General features: G+C 37.9%; 2 protein-coding genes across 5 annotated transcripts in view; one reads left to right on the forward strand and one right to left on the reverse strand.

The window, feature by feature from the left end:
* Positions 1-414: 414 nt before the first annotated feature.
* On the forward strand, positions 415-3,705 carry LOC107713841 (protein asteroid homolog 1-like). The gene is made up of 4 exons (XM_016519477.1): positions 415-1,761; positions 1,838-2,051; positions 2,304-2,463; positions 2,997-3,705. Exons 1-4 carry the CDS (start codon positions 457-459, stop codon positions 3,439-3,441), a joined length of 2,124 nt encoding a protein of 707 aa, XP_016374963.1. The 5' UTR covers positions 415-456; the 3' UTR covers positions 3,442-3,705.
* An 867-nt stretch (positions 3,706-4,572) lies between these two features.
* The window catches only part of LOC107713840 (calcium-transporting ATPase type 2C member 1), a 42,067-nt gene continuing 24,796 nt past the window's right edge, over positions 4,573-21,843 (reverse strand). For all 4 annotated transcript variants that reach the window (XM_016519473.1, XM_016519475.1, XM_016519476.1 and 1 more), the window contains 19 exons: positions 21,705-21,773; positions 21,526-21,601; positions 21,305-21,371; positions 21,078-21,202; positions 18,506-18,603; positions 17,055-17,150; positions 16,877-16,966; positions 14,606-14,710; positions 13,822-13,978; positions 12,998-13,168; positions 12,079-12,176; positions 11,736-11,786; positions 10,951-11,117; positions 10,773-10,841; positions 8,225-8,341; positions 7,957-8,104; positions 7,371-7,466; positions 6,990-7,131; positions 4,573-6,182 (listed from right to left, as the gene is read on the reverse strand). In XM_016519473.1, the coding sequence (XP_016374959.1) occupies positions 6,061-6,182; positions 6,990-7,131; positions 7,371-7,466; positions 7,957-8,104; positions 8,225-8,341; positions 10,773-10,841; positions 10,951-11,117; positions 11,736-11,786; positions 12,079-12,176; positions 12,998-13,168; positions 13,822-13,978; positions 14,606-14,710; positions 16,877-16,966; positions 17,055-17,150; positions 18,506-18,603; positions 21,078-21,202; positions 21,305-21,371; positions 21,526-21,601; positions 21,705-21,773 (2,064 nt within the window). In that variant the 3' untranslated portion in view covers positions 4,573-6,060. The remainder of the gene's footprint in view (positions 6,183-6,989; positions 7,132-7,370; positions 7,467-7,956; positions 8,105-8,224; positions 8,342-10,772; positions 10,842-10,950; positions 11,118-11,735; positions 11,787-12,078; positions 12,177-12,997; positions 13,169-13,821; positions 13,979-14,605; positions 14,711-16,876; positions 16,967-17,054; positions 17,151-18,505; positions 18,604-21,077; positions 21,203-21,304; positions 21,372-21,525; positions 21,602-21,704; positions 21,774-21,843) is intronic.

Here is a 21,843-nt window from a genome sequence, read left to right on the forward strand (position 1 = left end):
CAGTCAGTTTTATATAATAAGATCTACATCGTATCCAGATACATGCAGCGCACAGACGCCTCACACACTTGCACACCACTCGGTAAGTTCTTTTTAATTACTGTAATATTATTTCTGCTTAAACATATTACTTTAGAGTTACATCTTGTCCAAAGCAAGAACGATATTTGACATTTGGCATAGCAGAGGAATTATGTAGTTGTTTATACTGCTGTTGTTTGAAGAAAGTTCCGTAGCTGTCACTGTGCTGCATATCATTATCGTCACCGTGACAACGCATTTGTTTATGTTTAATAGTTGATATTAAATTTCATTATTCAATTTAACTTATTATACAATTTAAATAATAAATGAATAAATAATTACAATTGAATAATTGGAAAATTATTTATTATACTTTCACAGCAAGTAAAGACTTAATATTGCTAAAGTTAGTGACATAACCATTTTGTCAACATGGGAGTCAGAGGACTGAAGACCTACATTGAAAGCAGGAACAGAAATGATTTAAGGAGCTGGGCTTTTAGAGACAAACAACTTATAATCGATGGATGTAACTTATACTACACCCTGTACTATGACTGTAATTTGGATCAGATGCATGGAGGAGACTATGACGCCTTTGAGGAGTTGATCATTCAATTCTTTAAGAACCTCAGAGCCTGTGCCATTCGCCCTTATGTTGTACTTGATGGCGGGGCTGACCACACTGACAAAAAATGGGACACTATTAGGCAACGAAAACAGGACAAAATAAATGCGGCCTTTGCCCTGTCTGTGGGGAAGAAAGAGAAGGTCCTTCCTATTCTCGTTAAAAGTGTCTTCAGACAGCTCCTTCATAAGCTCAAGGTACCGCTGGTTCAGTGTCTTGAAGAGGCTGACTGGGAAATTGCTGCTTTGGCTGAAGAGTGGAACTGTCCAGTTTTGTCCAATGACAGTGACTTCTATATATTCAACATCAAGGCGGGACTCCTGCCAATCACACATTTCCAGTGGAAAAATGTGAAAGTGCACAGACAGACAAACAAAAAATTCATCCAAGCCAAACACTTTACAGTGGGCAAATTCTGTGCATCTTTCGATATGAACATAGACCTTCTACCAGTTTTTGCTTCCATCTTAGGCAATGATTATGTGAAGCTGCAAAATATCAAATGCCTGACTTGGGCTGAGTACTCAGTTCCTGGCACACATCATGCCCACATTGATGGTTTGCTTAACTGGTTATGCCAGTTTCCAGAGCCAGAAGCAGCTGTTAGTGCTTTGCTGAAACGAACGGACGACAAAGAAAAAGCCATCACCCAAGAAGCACTTTCCAAGGGAATCCACGAGTACAAGCTCTTCCCTGGCTCTCTTGCCCAGTTCTTCCACTCAAAGACGATTCCCCGTACAGCTCGTACAGGTCCTCTGCAAGTTCTACCTAAATGGACCTTGAAGCTCCTACTTGAGGGAAAGATGAGCTCCTCCATTATCGATGCATTGGTACATCAAAGGGTTTTTATGACATCTCAGGTTGAAGATTTCCAACTCCCCTGTAGCAGTGAAACCTCTCGTCCCATACGCCAGGTGATCTACGGGTTACTTTTGTTGGGAGAACAACAGACAGCAGATAAACAAGCATTAGACATAAAAACATTTACTGGCACAAGTAAGTGTTATGTAGAAGAATACGGCAGACAGCAATCGAAACTAAGCAGTCAGAAAGTTGAAGCCATACAGACCGGGGTGATGGAAGGACTTCAACTAAAAACATTACGGAAGGTAATGAAGATGTCTTAGCTCTCTTTTGAAGTGAAATGAAATTGTGTGGTTTACAGTATTTGTCATTCTAATGTAGGAACCACTCAGTGTGCAACTTCAGGTGCTCCTGGACACTTTGGGTGTGTCGTCTGAGATGTTCAGAGGGATCCAACCGGCTCTACATCTGCAAATGTTTGTGACACATTACTGGCTAGTAAACGCACAGCCTCAGCCATCCCAAGTGCATCTTTGGGGGCTGCTGCTGGGAATGGTCTATGGAAAGTTCAGCAGTACACCTAAAAGACATAGAGGTATTGAAGTTATCATATGTCATTATAATGTTAACAGAAGATATACTGTATAGCATGCAATAAAGTAATAAAGCAACCTCAGGCACATACTGTGTATGCCACCATTGTCATGTAATGGTGATATGAGGAACTGATTACCTAAATGGAATGGGAAAAATGGCAAAAACTTTGCTGAGGTTCTTGAAATGTGTTAAGCCAGTACGTAACATAAAAAAGTGTGAAAACATGATATTTTTTGGTTTGGGGATTTAGACATGCTGTTGACACCTAAGAAACCACAAGCTGCTGGAAGAAGGATGGATCTGGAGCATGAAACGGCTCATCTATATAGCCAGTGGCAGTCCTGCCTGAAGTGGAGTCTCTGTCTCAATAGTTTACTGTGTTTTCCTGTATCTGAACCAGAGGTTGCATGGTACAACATCTGTTTATTACTCATAAACCATCTTGAAAGCTTTCATTCATTATTTGATAATAATTATCATTTTGATTTCCAATGTTAAAAATTCTGCTTCCTCAATGAAACCTCCCAAATGTAATTTAAAATGCTTGAAAAAAAAAACATTCTTTTATATATATATATATATATATATATATGTGTGTGCGTGTGTGTGTACACCATATATACACATTACTATTCAAAAAAAAATTTTTTCAAGAAATTAATACTTTTAATCAGCAAGGATGCATTAAATTGATTAAAAGTACTTTTTAAAATACTTTAAAATTCACAAATAAATATTGTTCTTTTTAACTTTCAATTCATCAAAGAAGCCCTAAAACATTTATCATGGTTTCCACAAAAATATTAACCTGTTTTTAACACCTATAATAATATGAAATGTTAGCAAATCTGCATATTAGAATGAATTCTAAATTTACATTTTAAAAGTGTCCACCGGTGTTGTTGCACATGAATACTAAATGTGTTGCTCTCATGTTGTTTAGTTTGTACCGTGGAACACTGGTGCACCATGTTGTCGGAGAGTTCAGGAGAGGCATCACTCTGGACTGTCTGCTGGTGAGGGGCTCGAGCGCCGAGCGGCTCTTCAAACAGCTGCAGGATGCAGTTGTGAGCTTGGTGGGTGAAGACTTCATCAAGAAAATGAGAACCGGGCTCGAGCACAGAGCTGCTGGGAAAACACAGAGAGACTACAACGACCAGAATCAGCCTATAGATGAACTGAGCAGTTCCTTTGAACATCTGATGTATGAGGATATTAATGACTGTGAAGATGATGATGATCTTAATGGGAAAGGAAGGAAGAGTAAAGCCAAGGATCACAAGAGTGAAATGCCTGACGTTTCCTACACCATCCGTACCAGACACAAGGCTAAAGCTCGCAATGCTAATCATCCCTCTAAAAAATCTGAGAGGAGATGCTTCGAGTAGACCTTAAAGGACTTGTAAAAACAACAACAAAAAGAAACGTGTTTGCACTAATACACTTTTAATGGAAATGAGACAAGACATGCTACCAGAAAAAAAATGACAGCTTGTCTACTGTATATCACAATCACATCATGTCCTGCCATCCTGTATTATTTATTGATAATCACTGCCTGATTTAAGCTAAAAATCATTGTACGATATTTGCATTAAGGTGTTGGACTTTGGGATTTTGGTGAATTAAGGGCTGTTCACACCAAGGCCGATAACTATAAAGATAATGATAAAGATATAGTTCTAAAAATCATTCTCAATATTACAGACTAGCAGAGTCCACACCACAGCTATAAAGGCACAGCGAAACGATATCTTTGGAATCACTTTCAGAAATTTTTTTTCCAGTTGATGAACGATAAAAACATTGACATCCAATCAGAATCAATCCTGCTATAACGAGCTTGAGAATTTAAAGTCGCAGGTGGACACTAATATAGTTATTGTTCTTGGTGTGAATGGGCCTTTGGACTATGATTGTGTCAGTGCAAATTCAACCTATTCAGCAGAGTATTTTAAGTAACATGAGCATTTTAACTGAAGTATCAACTTAAAATATTTTTCTATTTTAATCTTTCTTTTGTGTGTAAATAACCTTACAGATTTCTATATCACAGCATAATGTATTAATAACTCTAACTTGTAACTACAAGTTCTACAAGTTGTTATCCACATACGTAGACTATAATCCCAAAAAGTGTTATAAATCAACTCTAAACTGTTTTATTTTTCATGTTATCACCATATGTAAATGATCCTATCGCCTAGCACTAAACTGTTAAATGTAAACATTTAGGTATTATAAACATTAACATCATGGATTTCAATGATTTGAATGGAATAAAATCTGACTTGACTTGAAAATGTAGTTGCATGCATTACATTGTTTTCCAAAATGCATAGTTAAATAATCAGATTAATCAATGATCAACTTCAGATGCATATTTTTTTTTAAATTTGTAAAAATTTTATTGTACAATTGTGTTCTGAAATGACCACAACAGATTACTGGTTTCAGCTGTGCAAAACACAATAAAATAAATACAATCTTAAAAACAGAAAAAAAAACCCATCAAATTAAAAATAAGCTTTTTACCTATCACCCTTTATTGAAAATGTTTATACGGTTTAATATCAGTGTATTACATTGTTTGTTTTCAAAGCAACAGCAATGCCAGAAAACAGAAAGGGCAGAAAAGGAATCTCACCAATTAATAAATATGGACAAAGTGATAAAGAAACGCTACCTGCAATAGAAAGGACAAACATGATCGCATACTGCAAAAACTCAATTATATAATCTTTAGCTGTACCTTATTAACAAGATACAGTGTTGGCAGGGAATAAGACAATGCCGGTGGGCTACACTGAGGTATTTTGGCATAGGTGGGTGGAGGGGGGGGGGGGGTAGTGTCAGGACTGGTTAGTCGAACATTTCTGTACAGCCAAAATGAGCATCCATTTAACTGACAACTACATCATTAAACCTTTAAAGAACTAAGCATTCACCTAACCGAGCACCAAACAGGTGAGAAAATAAATATCACTATAGGAAAAGCCAAAGTAAAGTGAAAAGGCAAAAGCATTTTATTTTCAGATGGCCCTAATACCAGTGTATTAACACAAGGAAAGTAACAATATAGTATTGATACTATGTAAATACAGAGGAACTGATAAGGAATTGTACAAGCCAGTTGTATTAATCATCAGTCTAATATAAGAACTAATAGTGCATGTAACTCAAAAAGTGGGACCCTGTAATCTCGTAACACCATCATATTGTGGGATCCTGTATCTTCAAATAGAAAATCGTTATAAAAAGCAGATTACGAGAAAGCCTTTGCAGTGTTTCACTATAAATCAGAACCTAAACAGTGCCTGTTTCATGGTGTTATAAAATAAATATGGCATCCATGATGCTATAAGTACATTATGTGACGATTTAGCATATCACGTGTGTCTTAATTCACACCTCGAGTGTCATCGTGACCCAAAACATGAGACTTTAAGTGGTCCGTTCCACCAAACACTGGACCTTCCACTCATGGTTTAAGAGGGCACAAGCTTACAATAGTCTCCAATGCAAAATAAATGATTATTCGAGCATAATTTGGAATCTGGAATGCAGAAAGGCATTGTTCCACAAACCTCTAACCAGAAATGCTTAAACAAAAGGAGATTTAAAAGACACAAAATCCTTTTAATAATAATTATAATATAAAAAAAAATCATAATACATCCCTTAAATCAAGAATTCAGTACAGCCACTGTATGGACAGATACAGTATCTCATAAATAAAGGTCGTCCAGATGCTATGGGAAGTAGTACAGTCATAAAGTAGCACACCAAAGCATCTCCACGGGCAAGAGCACATGTCAGAGACGACATTTCAGTCAGGACCAGGTTATCACTCCACAATCAGCTCCTGGTCTTGACCTTAAAAAGGAACTGTACATACAGGTCGGACCTGACTGATAGTTTTGTACAGTATGAGACCAGCCTGAGCGACATTCCAAACCACGTGCCCCAGCCCCACCCTCCATCTCCTGCACGGGACACAATGTGCGTCATACGTCATGGAAATCGTCAGTGTCTGCCATTTTTTCTCCTCCTCTGAGTCTCTCTAATTTCTTTATGACCTCCGATACCATGCAAACAGAGGACGTGAGGCCCACCAGGAACAGCAGATCTGCACGGAGAGGGCGGTGCATAAATCAGTGAACAAATCACGTGACGCACGCACATCCAAAACACAATAAGTGCTCAACTAAAATAGCAATGAAATACACAAAAAATAAAACTTTTGTTCATATTAATCACAAGATGTCAATAAAAAATAGTTTCATTTAATAAAGGATTTTAAATTTTACAATCATTTAACCAGCTCAACAAATTAAGTGAAAAGTTTCAACATTAATTTCAGAATTCATATTTGATATTAAAGTTTTTGCTTTCATGACAGCAGCACTCGAAAATCCAGTTAGTTTGAGTAAAGCCTGATAAATGTTCTTTAGGACGGTGTTGTTATTATTACTTAAAATTAACGTATTAAAAATCATTTACACACACACACATACATATATGACCCTGGACCACAAAACCAGTCATAAGGGTAATTTTTTTTAAATAATTTTCTGAATAAATAAGCTTTCCATTGATGTATTGTTTGTTAGGATAGGACAATATTTGGCCGAGATACAACTATTTGAAAATCTGGAATCTGAGGGTGCAAAAAAATCAAAATATTGAAAAAATTGCCTTTAAAGTTGTCCAATGTTCAATGTTCAAAAGAACTTGCGATTCAGTAGAAGCAAGAACATCTGACTGTCTGTACAAGGAGCTTGCATGATCAATGTGACATATTTTGTAAATTTTTTGTGACCTATAAATAATGCAGAATCTATTTCTTCTGCATTATACATACCATTTTTGGGCTCTGCTTTACATGATGTGAAAAATGTTGTGTACTGTGGTTTCCTGTTTTTTGGTTGCATACCTAAAATGCTGAGGCTCTCAGTTTGAAAGACCTTCTGTAGGGGAGGGAAGTAGATGACTAGGAGTTGGCCCATGATGGAGCCCAAAACTGCATAGCAGAACATCCTGTTACTGCATAAGCCCATCTCGTGCACCATCCGTGTCTACAGGATGACAAAAACAGTGAGGCCTCTGATGAATCACTGACATAAAATCCAGACTTAAACACTAATAAAAGAGAGCGAAATGCACTTTGACACTTTGAACTTTTTAAACAACACTACTCCATACAGCAGGTGGCAGTGTTTAAGATCCTGCTCCCCCCATGTTCTTAACATGTCCCGTGAGAAAGTAAACAGGAAACATGTATGTGCATTTTGTTCATTTTTGATGTTGCTTATACCTGTGATCGGGAACTGAGAGCGTTGAACATATCGAAGAACACAAAACAGGTAAACGTCATGGTGGTGTCCCGTGGGGTGATCTCATTGTCCCGCAGCTGAAAGAAAAAGAAAAAAACTGACTGAAAGGAAGAAGAAAAAATCTAGAACATGCTTTTACGGTTCCTTGCAAAGCTTTTGGCATTGTTCCTGCAGCTTTCGGGAGGCAATTATTTCATCAAATTTAATGTACTTCATTAACTACTACAGTTTCCAGAATGGTTTCGAAGCTCCTTCCAGAAAAAAACAACATATTCATTTTACAGCACTGTTTTAAGTGTTTCTGACCAATTAGAGGCTAGGCAAGGTAATAGCACTTGTGTACCAAGGCTCCATATTAATTCTCAAGTAGACAAACAAAAAAAGAAACCACATAGTTAATATAAAAACAGAGCTGCATGATGCCTCTAAAACAAAAAGAAGGCACAATGCAAACAAATCATTTAGTCATTTACATAATGGCCTGTTTTGAATATATATGGAACACAAATGAAAAACAAAGCAGAACACAAATGTTCAGGAAGGCCTCATCAGATGAACACTGCCTACCTCTCTCCAGAACACAAACAATGTGCCGCAAACAATGATGAAGGACGACACTAGGATTTTCACTATCAGACTGCGTGTGATGATGCTGTCTCGGACGTTCCGTGGAGGTTTCCTGATCACGTCCCGATCGACAGGCTCTACTCCCAAACTAGGAAAAGAAAATTAAAGTTCATTCTTATTCTGACATAAGCAATGTTCAATGTTCTTATACTAAAATTTGAGTCCTGATCAATGGTGGTGATAAATCTGCTGGTAATCAGTTTATTACCTCTGGGCTGGCGGCCCGTCCATGATGATGTTGATCCAAAGGATTTGCATGGCATTCAGAGGGTTGGGGAAGTTCATAAGTGTTGCCAGGGAAATGAGGGTGAGGGCAGCAATGCTCCTGAAGGAGGAGATCATTTCAACAGTATTTATAAACTGGATGATATATATATATATATGGTCATGTAAAAAAAGTAAGGACACCCTATTGAATTCCATGGTTTTCTGTATTAGGGCATAATAAAAAAAAAATCTGGTCCTTGGCAGGTCTTAAATTTTGGAAAATAAAATCTCAGATGAACAGCAACACATGACATATCACACCATGTCTTTATTTATTTAACAAAAATAAAGCCAAAATGGAAAAGCCATGTGTGACAAACTAAGGACACCCTTACTGTTAACATTGGAATTAAGAGGGTAAGTAACGGTCAGGCACTGCTAATCATATGCCTCTGATTATCTGATCATCAGCAAGTGTGAGCAGCTCTATAAAAGCAGAAGTTTTGGCAGTTTTGCTGGTCTGGAGCCTTCAGGTGTGTGTTAACACAATGCCAAGGAGGTAAGACATCAGCAATGATCTTAGAGAAGCAATTGTTGCTGCCATCAATCTGGGAAGAGTAATACGGCCATTTCCAAATAATTTGAAGTCCATCATTTCACAGTGAGGAAGATTATTCACAAGTGGAAGACTTTCAAAACAGACACCAATCCTCCCAGAAGTAGACGTCCCAGCAAATTCACCCCAAGAACAGATCGTGTAACACTCAAAGAAATGGCAGACAACCCAAGAACTTCACCGCAGACTCTACAGGCCTCAGTTAACATGTTAAACGATAAAGTTCATGACAGTACAATTAGTACAAATATGGGACAAGTATGGCATATTTGGAAGGGTTGCCAGAAGAAAGCCTCTTCTCTCGAAAGAAACATGACAGCACGGTTTAGGTTTGCAAAGTTGCATCTGAACAAACCATAAGACTTCTAGAACAAAGTCCTTTGAACAGACGAGACCAAAGTGGAGATGTTTGGCCATAATGCACAGCGGCGCGTTTGGTGAAAGCCTAAAGAGCATATCAACACAAACACCTTATACCAAAAGTCAAGCATGCTGGTGGAGGGATGATGATGCACCTCAACTGGGCACCTCAAAGTCATTGAGTCGATTATGAACTCCTCTGTATACCAAAGTATTCTAGAGTAAAATGTGAGGCCATCCCTCCAACAGCTAAAGCTTTGCCAAGATTGGGTCATGCAACAGGACAATGATCCCAAGCACACCAGCAAATCTACAACAGAACGGCTGAAAAGAAAAGAATCAAGGGGTTGCAGCAGTCCAGTCAAAGTCCAGACCTCATCCTGACTGAAATGCTGTGGCGAGAGCGGTGCATAAACAAATGCCCACAAACCTCATTAAACTGGAGCAACGTTGTAAGGAAGAGTGGGCCAAAATTCCTCCAGAAAGATGTGAGAGACTGATAAAGTCATACAGAAAATGATAACTTCAAGTTATTGCTGCTAAAAGTGGATCTAGAGGCAACTGAATCATAGGGTGTCCTAACTTTGTCACACATGGCTTTTCCATTTTGGCTTTATTTTTGTTTAAGAAATAAAGACACGGTGACACAGATATGTCATGTGTTGTTGTTGATCTGAGGTTTTATTTTCCAATTTTTAAGACCTGCCAAGGACCAGATAATTTTTTAAAGACCTGCCAAGGACCAGATAATTTTTTTAAGACCTGCCAAGGACCAGATAATTTATTATACAGAAAAAAAAACATGGAATTCAATAGGGTAACTTTTTCACATTAACAAAGAGTGAAAAATTTAAGGGGGTCTGAATACTTTCCGTACCCACTGTATATATATATATATATACACTGTATATATAATTGTATATTATTTAAGTAAAGAATAAATAATATAAAATTGTAAGTAAATTAAAGTAAAATGTATCTTTTTTTTATTCATCAAAGATTCCTGTTCCCCACAAAAATATTGAGCAGCATACAGCATAACTGTTTTCAACATTGACAACAAATAATTATTCTTGAGCAGCAAATCAGCATATTACAATGATTTCTGAAGTATCATGTGACACGACTAGAAAGACTGGAGTAATGACTGATGAAATTTCAGCTTTGCATCACAAGAATACATTTACATTATAAAAAAATATTGCAATAAAAAAATGTTTCACAATATCACTATTTTACTGATTTTTTGATCAAATTAATACAACCCTGGTGATCCTAAGAGAACTCTTACTGACCGAAAAATCTTACCGACCCCAAACTTTGAACAGTAGTGTATTCATAGTAATCAAACCAAAGCTGAGAGAAATAAAAACCATGAGTTTTTGTGATTATGGAGGACCACAAACTATTTCAAAATCACACTGTTAGATAAAATCCATTTTAAGCTCATCTAGACAAAATCTTCAGAACAACTAAAAACAGCACAAACCATCTAGCTTCATGTACACCACATATAAATGTAAAAAGAACAAAATTTCATTTCTGATACAAAATGAGAAAAATGCCAACTCACGTGCTCAGCTGAAAGCGCACAAAGTTCTTAATGTTGTTGTAAATTCCTTTCCCTTCTTCAATAGCAGACCTAGAGTGAGAAGCAAAGGCTTGAGGACATATGTAGACTCATCAGACGGTACATCAATATCCTCACAAGTCTGATAAAGCCAAAAAAGCCCAAGATAGCGTATGCTTACAAGATAGTTTGAAAGTCATCGTCTACCAGGATCATGTCTGCTGCCTCTTTGCAGACATCAGTACCAGTCTGACCCATTGCCACACCGATGTCTGCTGCCTTCAGAGCCACCGCGTCATTAACACCGTCTCCCGTCATTGCGACAACTGCACCAATGTTCTGTAAGGACTGAAGCCAGAAAGAGCACTCTAAGGCCCCGATCAGACAGAATGCATTTTTCAGGTTTGAAAAACACTGCCATTTTTGGGTTGACTTTTTTTAATTTATAAAAGAGCAGTGTGCTGTGTTTTTTGTTGTTGTTGTTGCTAGGCAACCACCGAATCAACTGTCCTGTCAGTGTAATCGAGCATTATAGCATGAGAGCTTCATATTAGCGGAAACCTTAAAAAAAATACAGCTCCGGGTAACCCGTGACAGCCACCACAAGTTTCTCCTCCATCATAGCAGGCTCCAGTCGTTCCAAGCAAATGTAAACTTCCATCACCACAACGGAAGGCCCGCCTCTCCATTCATTCGATTGGACAATGGGAAAAAACGCGCATGACGTCGGGCGCTTTTCTGCTCAGATTTTTTTTTTTTTTTAACTTCAGGTGGTCAGAACGCTCCTACAAAAACGCGAGGTGCAGCAGGTGGCTAAAATGCTAAAATAGCACGCAAAACGCTCACTGCCAATAGTAAACAATTTTAAAAAGGTGCCTCTCACTGCAAAAAACGCGTTCTGTCGGATTGGGAAACCCTTGGTTGTATGTGGAGTATGATCACAAACAATCAGTTTGCTGTACTCACCTTAACTATCTTTAACTTGTGTCTAGGGCTGGCTCTGTAGAATACCCCTATCTGTGGAGAAAAGTTACAAATTCATTTCATGGCACCACTCACTTCTCATGACAGCCTTACACATTGGCAGATACAAATGAGAAAAAGTGTTATGTTCAAGATTCAATTATTGCATGAATCTATTTAAAACCCTGTTTTTACTATCGCCTAAAAATTAAAGGTACCATAAACCTTGTGTGCCACAGTGCCTACAAAACACTTGTGGACTTGAAAACTGTCCAAAGACTGACTGTGAGTTTTTTGGATCTTTGTGCAGAGTAGAAGGTTAGAGAGTACGAGAGCATGTTCATACCCTGGGCACTATCTGAGAGAGATGCTGGATGTCCATCTGGTCGACTTCATCTCCAGACAGAGATTGAGAACCTTTGGTATTGAGGCCCAGTCGACTTGCTGTGGTGAAGAGAGGCAACAGAATAAATATATGCAAATATATTATTTATTTATTTAAAAATAGGTAGATTCAGAATGTCCAAACTGAAAGGTAAAAATTTATAAAGAAATCTTTGTGTTTTTACACTTGATTCAACCAGTGTTATTTTAGTATAATTGAAATACTATTATAGTATGCATATATTTTGAAATAGTTTTTATTTGTATATTTCCCGTTTTAGTTTTAGTAATTTTCCTGTTGTCATATTTATTAGTTTTAGTACTTTTTTTATGTGTCTATATAGTTTATATTATTTCAGTTTTAGATATTTTAGATCATCAAGAAACTAGCTGAAATAAAATATTTTTATGGTTTTAGTTTTAGCAAGCTGTAATAAACCAAGTAGAAAGAAATTGCATTAGAATGGATTCATTTTCATGAATCATTTGTTACATTAATTTATTTAAAACTGTTATTCAACAACTTGTTTGCATTCTTACTCACAAAAGCCATTTGTAATGTATTAACCTGCTGTAGCAAAAATATATGCAAGCAAAAATTGTTTATACTAATACTGAAGTTTAATTTATTACATATCACTATATTGCTGCATCTAATAAAAATATATCAGTCTTCTTTGTTTTCATTTACTGCAAAACAGTGTAAACCATGCCTTTATTTATAGATTTTGACTTTTTAGCTATAGCTATGGTAGCTATATTTTCCAGGCCTAAAATGTGAGATGTTCAAGAGTTGAAAATGTCTGTAAATTATATAAATCGTTGAAGATGGAGAGACACGCACTGTGACAGAAAAGGGATAACATGGTTGAATGTCATACCAATTGACACTGCAGTCTCTTTTGAATCCCCTGTGATCATCTTCACCGCCACTCCAGAGCTGATCAGCGTCGCCACTGCCTCTTTCACTCCTGCTCTGGGAGGGTCGATGATGCCCACCAGCCCCAGGAAGCTAAGAGCGCCCATCTCAGATCCAGAAGCAAACGCCAGCACTGCCAGAGGATAAGACATCATCATCAGCTGCTGCCAAAATCTGCTTGACCTCAATATTATTACTGTGTCCTCCATGAAATGGCTTTAATTAAAGGATGCTAATAGAGAGGAATGTCAACGAGTGAAAGCACTTCTTCCGCATCCTCAGAGACAACTTAATCTTATCAAAACAAGCCAAATGACATGCATACAGCTGTAAGCTGGGAAAGACTTGCCAGGGTGCAACTGAGGCAGCACCATTAGTTGACAGAAAAACACTTGGGTGTCATTTCAAAGTTGTGTGTGATATGATTATGGCAGGAAAGCTGTTTGACATTAAGCCACAGCAACCCAAACGAGCTGAGTTTTATGTATAGAACTTTTCAGAGATGCTCTTAAGAGTAGTAGCAAGCTGTGACTGAAGATTCAGACAATTCGGAAAAAAGTAGGACATCAGAGCTTTACATAAAGAAGCTAGTAGTAACTTTCAATAAAGTATAAGCCACATTCTTAAGTACTGACAGAAGTAACATGAAAACACATGTGCACTTTGCACTTTATTTGTGGCCTCTGGACAATAAATACATATGAGCTTTGTCAGCCTATTTCACGTGTGCGGATCTTATTTGTTTTATGATCTTTGACATTTATTGGAGAAACGAAAGTGCTGTACCTCTGAGACCCGCAGTGCCCATGTAGCTCTTTTGCTGCTGGTAGAGTTCTCTCTGCTGATGGGTCAGAGGCAGAGCATCGCCTCTACTGTTGTAAGTAGTACAGAAGCGGATGATCTGCTCATAGGCACCCTTCACAAAGAATATGCCAGGTTTGTCCTGTCATTTAAATCAGAATTAATGAAAGATAATTAGTTAGTCTCACATATCCAGAATTTTGACTCCCAGCAAAATTTTACAGCTTATTCTGACTGTGAACGGTCATACAGACAATACAGCTGAAACAATTGCTTGTAGACTCTATGCTCAGAATTTAAGTCTAATTATTAATTACAAATTATTTTCAAGACATAACACAGAAAACAAAGCAGTAAACCCAGAAAAGAGTTCTTTCTATGCAGCAACCTGGCGCCTAAACACACTTTTGTTTCCTGGTGGACTGATAAACACTTGTGCACCCTGACACCCATAAACTGCATGAAAGTAGACAATTAGATTGGATCTTAAGATTTCGAAGGAGTTCTTTGAGAGAGCTCAGTGTGAGCCTGAGAGTAGTGATAAATAGCCAGCAAAGAGGGAAACCATTTGGGCACTTTCTATCAATTTTAAGACAGGGGGGAGGGGTGCATGTGTTGCATGTGAATCAATGGGATCAGTGATGTGAAAGTGAATTTCAACGTGCACTATTGTGATGTTGCTAAGTAATTTTCAGCTCCAATTACAGTAACTTGCACCATTGACTCCTTCACATTTACAAAGTGTTTTCTACCATGTAGACCAGCTTACCTGCTGGGTGCGATGGACGACGCGGACCGCCATCCACTTCTGCTCTGAGGAGAAGGGAATCTCTTCCAGACGCACAAACTCCTGCTGCAGCCCCTCCAAACCCATCTATAAACAACAGAAAACAAAGGCACATGTGGTCACATACTTGGCTCCCTTGAATCCTTCAAAGAAAATACAGAAAGTCTGATGTAATCTCAAAGATACCTATCAGTTCTGGCTCAATGAAATAAAACAGAGTGGATAGATATAAAATCAGCATATGAAGAAAGGCAAGGCCAGGTCAAGCAAGACAAAGTCTTTGCAAAGATGCACTCGTTGTGGAAAACTGAAGCAAGGATGGCCAAAAATGAAAATACTGTCATCATTTACTCACCCTCATGTCATTCCAAACCTATATGACTGACTTTCTTTTTAGGAACATAATAGAAGATACTCTGAAGAATGTTGGTTTCCGTTCCCATTGACTTCCATTATAAGGACAAAAAAATAAAATGGAAGTCAATGGGAACCAAAACTGTTTGATTATCAACATTCTTCAAAATATCTTCTTTTGTGTTTCACAGAAGAAAGTCATAAAAGTTTGGAATGACATGAGGGTGAGTAAATGATGACAGTATTTTCATTTTCGGGTGAACTATCCCTTTAAGCAGTGCCCAATAGAGCAAGTAACTGTTCTGAAATTTTCGCACTGGCTTTCGCCTGACCCAGAACACTCTAGCATTGTGGCAGTGAGTTCTGTGCAGAAGAGAACCACCCACATTTTCTTCAGAAAACATAAAAATCTAGTTCTTTTTATCCTTGAATTTGGATTACATTTCTCTCAGTTTAATCCCCATGTAAACATCCCTGTGGAGAAAACAATGTTATTAGTGTACCAGATGTTAACACAACTGGGACCCTCAAGGTAGACACTGTTGCCACAGTTAGGGCTGGGTATTGAGTTTGATACTTTTTTAGGCACCGACCAAATTGCCTCGATACCATCGAGTACTGAAAAACGTCTCGTCGTTCGGTACCAAATTTCGATACCTAAGGGGTTAATCTAATCAGCGTCAGTGAGCCAATAAGCCTGCAGCACTAGCCGGTGTGTTCGACTAGAAGAGGTACAGCTCAGATCGATCATCCACGAGAGCAATTCGAAAGCGTGCACAGTCGGTCGGCGTCAAGTCGAACACACCTACTAGTTTACACCGGTTACACTCAGAGATGTGGCGTACACGTGAAGCTGTAGTGTGAATGCGTCCCAGCCCCCATAGATGTAAGGCTACATTTACACTGGCGCGCTTATGTTTTAAAATGAAAACGATCCTCGTCGTGATGTCCGTTCATACTAACGTTACACGACCGAAAGCGTGTGTTATGTGACCATTCATGCAAACTGTAGCATCATGCTACATAAGACAATAAATAAGATTTATATTCCGCTTTTACTCAAAACTCACTTTAAACCACCATTGAGTGTTTGTAATAACTTCCGATTGCCGTCTAATGTGTGTTTTGGCCATGTAATGTTGCTGAAATTAAATATGTTATTACCTCTGAGTCAGAGCAGCGATCATGGAAGAGATAACACAAGCAGACAGAGCTGGAAGCTCATGCTCATCAGTAAACCAGTGGAAAATAAATAGAAATCATGATTCTGTCTGAGCTAAGCGTTTTAAAACGAACACTAACTAGTGTAAATGTAGCCTAACAGATGTGTAAACTGAAGACTATTTGAGCTTTATTAAAACTATTTTGCACTGATTTATTGTGTTGGTTACATTTTGTTCCTTTGTGCAGTGGCTCAGGAGATGAGTCTTTGAGTTTGTATAAACATCAACAAGCTGAAAAATAAAACCAAAGTTTTTTTTTTTAGATAATGTAATCTTGTTAAAATTGATTTCATAAAATTGGTATCGAAAAAAGTATCGTACAGGAACCGGTATCAAAGTCAAGGTATCGGTATCGAAAATTTTTGAACGATACCCAGCCCTAGCCACAGTAACCTGTTCTATGGGGTGTGAAAGCGTGTCTGCTCATCTTAATTAGCATGAGTGAGCAGAATCGATTCAAACACACTGTTTGCCAAAATGAGGTGACATAAGGTGACAGACAGTACCATGCAGACATCATTCCCACAGGCTGCTGCCTCTTGTTTGCACAGGTGGCCAGAGCCACCAGGCACGTCCAAGCACATTGTTTGGGTTTAGTTATGATACAGTATTTGCATGTAGTATCACAAAAAACAACAATTAGCAGCATATCATGCAGAACAGCAACATACTGTACCTTCATAGCCAGGGCAATGAGGGCGCCTTCGGTAGGACGGCCCATCAGGGTGTTGCTCCTGATCACTGCATCATTACACACACAGCCAGCCTACGGGATTTCAGACACCAAATGAAATATGTCATATAATAGTACCTGAACAGCTCTGCATTTCATAATCATCTCTGCTCAACCTCACCTCCACAATCTTGCTGATGGAGGTGTTGGAGAAGCCATGCACCACCTCTCCATCCAGCAATACCTCGCCGGAATTGTTGTACCCGACACCAGTGACCTGTAAAAGAAAACAAATCAGGTCAAGGAGATCCTAACACCTTAAAGTCAACATGAAATGGCATTTACAACCTATTTAACTTAAGTAATGTGACATTTATGAGTGAAACAGAATATGAATGTAGGGTGGGACTTTATTTTCTATAAGAAATTGAAAAGTGTTTCTATAAGATACATGAAAAGTGGCCTATATACACAGGTATTTGGAGGTGAGGGTTTAAAAATAAGATGGCTTGGTGTTGTCAGCCGAAAAGGAAAGTTCGTTCCAAGGAAGTTATTACAATTTGATGAAAGATTACAAATGTTAACATTCACACAAGGCTCGAACACTGATGCTAGATGACTTTAGCAGTCTTTTGACAGCGCTCTGTTTGCAGGATATGAAATAAAAAAGCATGATGTAATAGACCTGGGAGAAGTGACCTAGTAAGTTTGAAAAGTGAGAGCCTCAATCTACTCCTCAGCTGTCTGCTTTGAAGATTTATTAGAGCAGGCCGATGGCGCGGCAATGAATTCAGGACTCTGCACTGATACCATTAGGCCTCTGAGACATTCCTCCTGTTCCTCAGAGGGAAACCCAGAGGCTTCTCTTCAGATCCATAGGGCCCATGAAACATTGCAGCTATTAACACTTAAGATCACATTGCCAATATGGTGCTGGTTTCTGGACAAATGACACCTGACAGAGCAGGTAACATTTTGTCCTGATGTCTAGTTCACAGATTCTTTATGTTTTTTTAAGTCTCTTATGCTCACCAGGGCTGCATTTATTTGATCAAAAATACAGTAAAATATGTAATGTTATGAAATATTATTACAGAATTAAAACAGTTGTTTTCGATCTTCAATATTTTAAAATGTAATTTATTCCTGTGATGGTAAAGCTTAATTTTCAGCAGCCATTACTCTAGTCTTCAGTCAGAAATCATTCTAATATGCTAATCTGCTGCTCAATTAACATTTCTTATTATCAAATTTGAAAACAGTTGCACTGCCTAATATGTTTGTGGAAACAGAGACATATTTACTGTCGATTTTGGTCAATTTAATGCGTCCTTGCTAAACAGTAGTGTTAACCCACATTCACATTTAACTAATGCTCCCAAGACTATCACGAGTCATTCTTGCAAACTGAACAAATCCTCATGTAGTAACAGACACCATCAGTGTTTGACCCTATGCTCATGTATCTGAATGGGGGCAAATCCCTGCATTCAGGTTACAATGTGTAGTGGAAAAATCATCCAGAAGTGGGAGCTGGCGGGAAGTACTAATTAACTGCCTGTTAATGCCAATAAATTAAGATAATAATTAATAAATTAAGCATTCAAAAGCACATATGGGTGTAGTGCTTACCTCAACATGCTGTCCATCAGAGGTGAACAGGTGAGTGACTGTCATCTCATTTTTAGTGAGAGTGCCTGTCTTATCGGAGCAGATCACATTACAGCAGCCTAGGGAGGAGAGGGAGGTTAATACACACAACCAAGAGATTCTGATTTCCATCAAATCATTCATATCTGTCAAGAGAAAATGGAAATGAGGCCCAGTATTAAAGAGGTCCTATTATGCTTTTTCACTTTTTCAACTCTAGTTAGTCTGTAATGTTGCTGTTTGAGCATAAAAAAGACCTCCAAAGTTACAAAGCTCAAAGTCCACTTCAAAAGAAGATATTTTATTTAACAGAAATCACATTTCAAGAGATTGAAAAATACTCTCCAAGACACCTACACAATGATATGTTCACATATGAACACAAAACACACTCTTAACTATGGTAAAATGTAAATGCATGGTCTCAAGTGGTAACAGCTTTACATGTGGCTCATCTAATAAGATTTTGGAGTTGAAACTACTGATTTCATAACTTTTAGTTACATAAAATATAATTACATATATTTTATCAAATATGACCAATTATTACAAGAGCTTTTCTACACTCCTTGGCCCTAAGCATTCTTGTATTACCATCTGCAATTAGTCTAACACAAAGCTACATTCAAATATTTTGTAGATAAACTCTTCTGTGAATTGTGCCAAAACAATCCTAGTCGTGACCCCGTTAACAATATACTGTAGCCTCAAGGGTTTTATTCCTCTACTTGGCAAAAGTGTTGTTTCATATTTAGTAAAGAGCCATTAAGTCCATCACGTTTGAAAATGGTTCTAACCATAGCAATAAACATTTCATAAAAATGTTAAAATGTTACTGACATCCACAAGAATATTTGGTCCTGATTTAATGCGCCTACTCTGCATCAAATTGTGCATGTTCAGTGCGACTGTGGCTGGTCACTTGACTCTGTGGGCTGACTGATTCTCATATGACTCATTATGTAATGCCACTGAGGGAAGAAACCACCAAATAGGCCTGTCGCAATAATCAATATATCGACTTATCGCGCAATATATGTACATGACCGCAATAATTTTTGGTGACGCAATATATCGCCCATTATATTTACTTAAGAATCAATGTCACTATGTTTTGTACATTCCATTTGTGCCTGTGTCTTTTGCAGCTTCTTGTACATAATGTGGTGTAGTCATGAGGTGCTAGTTCACATTTAAAAAATGCTTCTACAAAAAAAAAAGTTTCATCAGCAGATATGGCCTTGTTTAGGGACCTGTGCCTTTTGGCGCTTTTCCACTGCGTGGTACGACTCGGCTCGGCATGGCTCAGTACGGTACGGCACGGCACGGCTCGGCTCGGCTCGGTTTGCGTTTCCACTGCAGTTCAGTACCAAAGTGACCTTTTTGTTCTCCTGTGAGCTGTCCAATAGGAAGGAACTGCACAAGGTCTTTGTCTGAACATTAGATGAGAGGTACTTTGACAAAAGATTACAGATCATATATGGCGTGCCCTTGTATTCAATTGATCAGTATGTTTTGTGAACATTCACTCTTTCTGTTCTGAAAGGGTCGCAGATAGAATGGAAATTAAAACTTTTATGAATGTAAATTTAAGAAATAAACTGAATGTAACAATACGCCAATATGGTCTCTAAATGAAAATGTCTTGTATTACCAACACTTCAAAGTAAAAAAAAAAAATTTCCAATAGATCTCAATTACTTGTTAATATATTTTATATTTTACAAATGGCTTGAATGCTTGAATATATATATGCTCTTAACTACCTGAATACAGAAATAACTTTTACTCTTCTGATCACACTGCAATAAAGTGATGTTCTTCGCCAGAATTTTTCTTCTTACATCAAGATACATTTACTTAAGAAGCAAAATGACATAAGAGAAGAAGTCCTGCTGATCACAACTAAGTGGGTTTATGATTAAAATTAGAACAAATACCTGCCAACGGGGTCAGAAAAATCCACTTGAAACAAAAGGAAAACAAGTTTTCATTCCCCACTGACAGTTTAACATGTCTGATCTTGTTTTAAGCATAAACTCATTTAATTTTGTTCAATTTCTCAGAAAACAAGACTCCATATGTTTAATTTGCATCTCAAGTAAATGTATCTTAATTTAAGGAGGTTTGGATTTTTTATTGGAAAACAAAAAAATACTGGGGTGTTCATTTGTGGAAGGGCCAATTAAGATTTTTTTAAGACCCACAGCAATTCTGTAATTAGCACAGAAAAATAAATATGTTCATCAAAGGAAAGTCATTTGGCATTTTGCTCAAATTCACTGTAGCCAAATTAGCCAGATAGCAACACAGGCGGGTTACGTGTCATGCCCTCAAACTTGGATGAATAAACATTGTTTTTTGGCCACTACAATGTACTTTGAAACCATTAAATCACGAGAGACTAATGCAAACCTATGCAGTCGTTTTTCAACGTTTGATTTAAAAGACACTTTTGTTTACTTTTTGCAAGCCAAACAATTTTGGTACTACACTGGGTCACCACATGATGTCCAATGCAAAGTCTGGGTCATGAAACAAATGTAGAACATACTCAGCGTCTCCACTATAGGCAGTTTCTTAACGATCGCCCGTTTCTTCACCATCCTCATCACTCCCAGTGCCAAAGTTACCGTCACTACAATGGGGAGGCCTTCTGGGATAGCTGCCACAGCCAGGCTGAAGAGAAGAGCAATGACGCAACATTTAAAAGGCCAAAACCTGCACTACATGTCACGAAAACATCTGTCTCTGTGCTGGACTCACTGATTAAAGACATACCTGACGCCTATGGTGAACATGTCTAGAATGTGCTTCCCCTGAAGCCATCCGACCATCATGATCACCCCTGAAAATGGAAATATATTAGTGCCGTCACAGAGAATGAATACAGGACATGACAGAAAATAAATTAGGGATTGCATATTTAATGGGATGGTATGCATCACTAACTCATGAAAGTGCAATGAATGTTAATTGGACAATCTTAACAAGATGTCTACCGATTATCCCAAAGGAATAGAGGGAGAGCTGTTTTCCCAGCAAATCCATGCTTTTCTGTAATGGGGTTTTAGGAGCCTGTTTAAATAACAAAAAGAAAGAAAAAAATTAAATGTGAAGCAAAGATGTTTTTTTTTTTTTTAATATACAATGCCAATCTCTCTGGTTTATGCTTGATTACCTCCTCTGCTTGCATCATCTTAAAAACTTCGCCAAATTCAGAATTTTCTCCAGTACCTATGACAATGCCCTACAAATTTAAAAGCAAAATGATTACAAATGTGTGTAAATCATTTGTCTTATCCAAAGAAAAAAAATAG

The sequence above is a fragment of the Sinocyclocheilus rhinocerous genome, unplaced genomic scaffold (genome assembly GCF_001515625.1).
Source record: "Sinocyclocheilus rhinocerous isolate Xijiao unplaced genomic scaffold, SAMN03320098_v1.1 scaffold779, whole genome shotgun sequence".
Taxonomy (NCBI): domain Eukaryota; kingdom Metazoa; phylum Chordata; class Actinopteri; order Cypriniformes; family Cyprinidae; genus Sinocyclocheilus; species Sinocyclocheilus rhinocerous.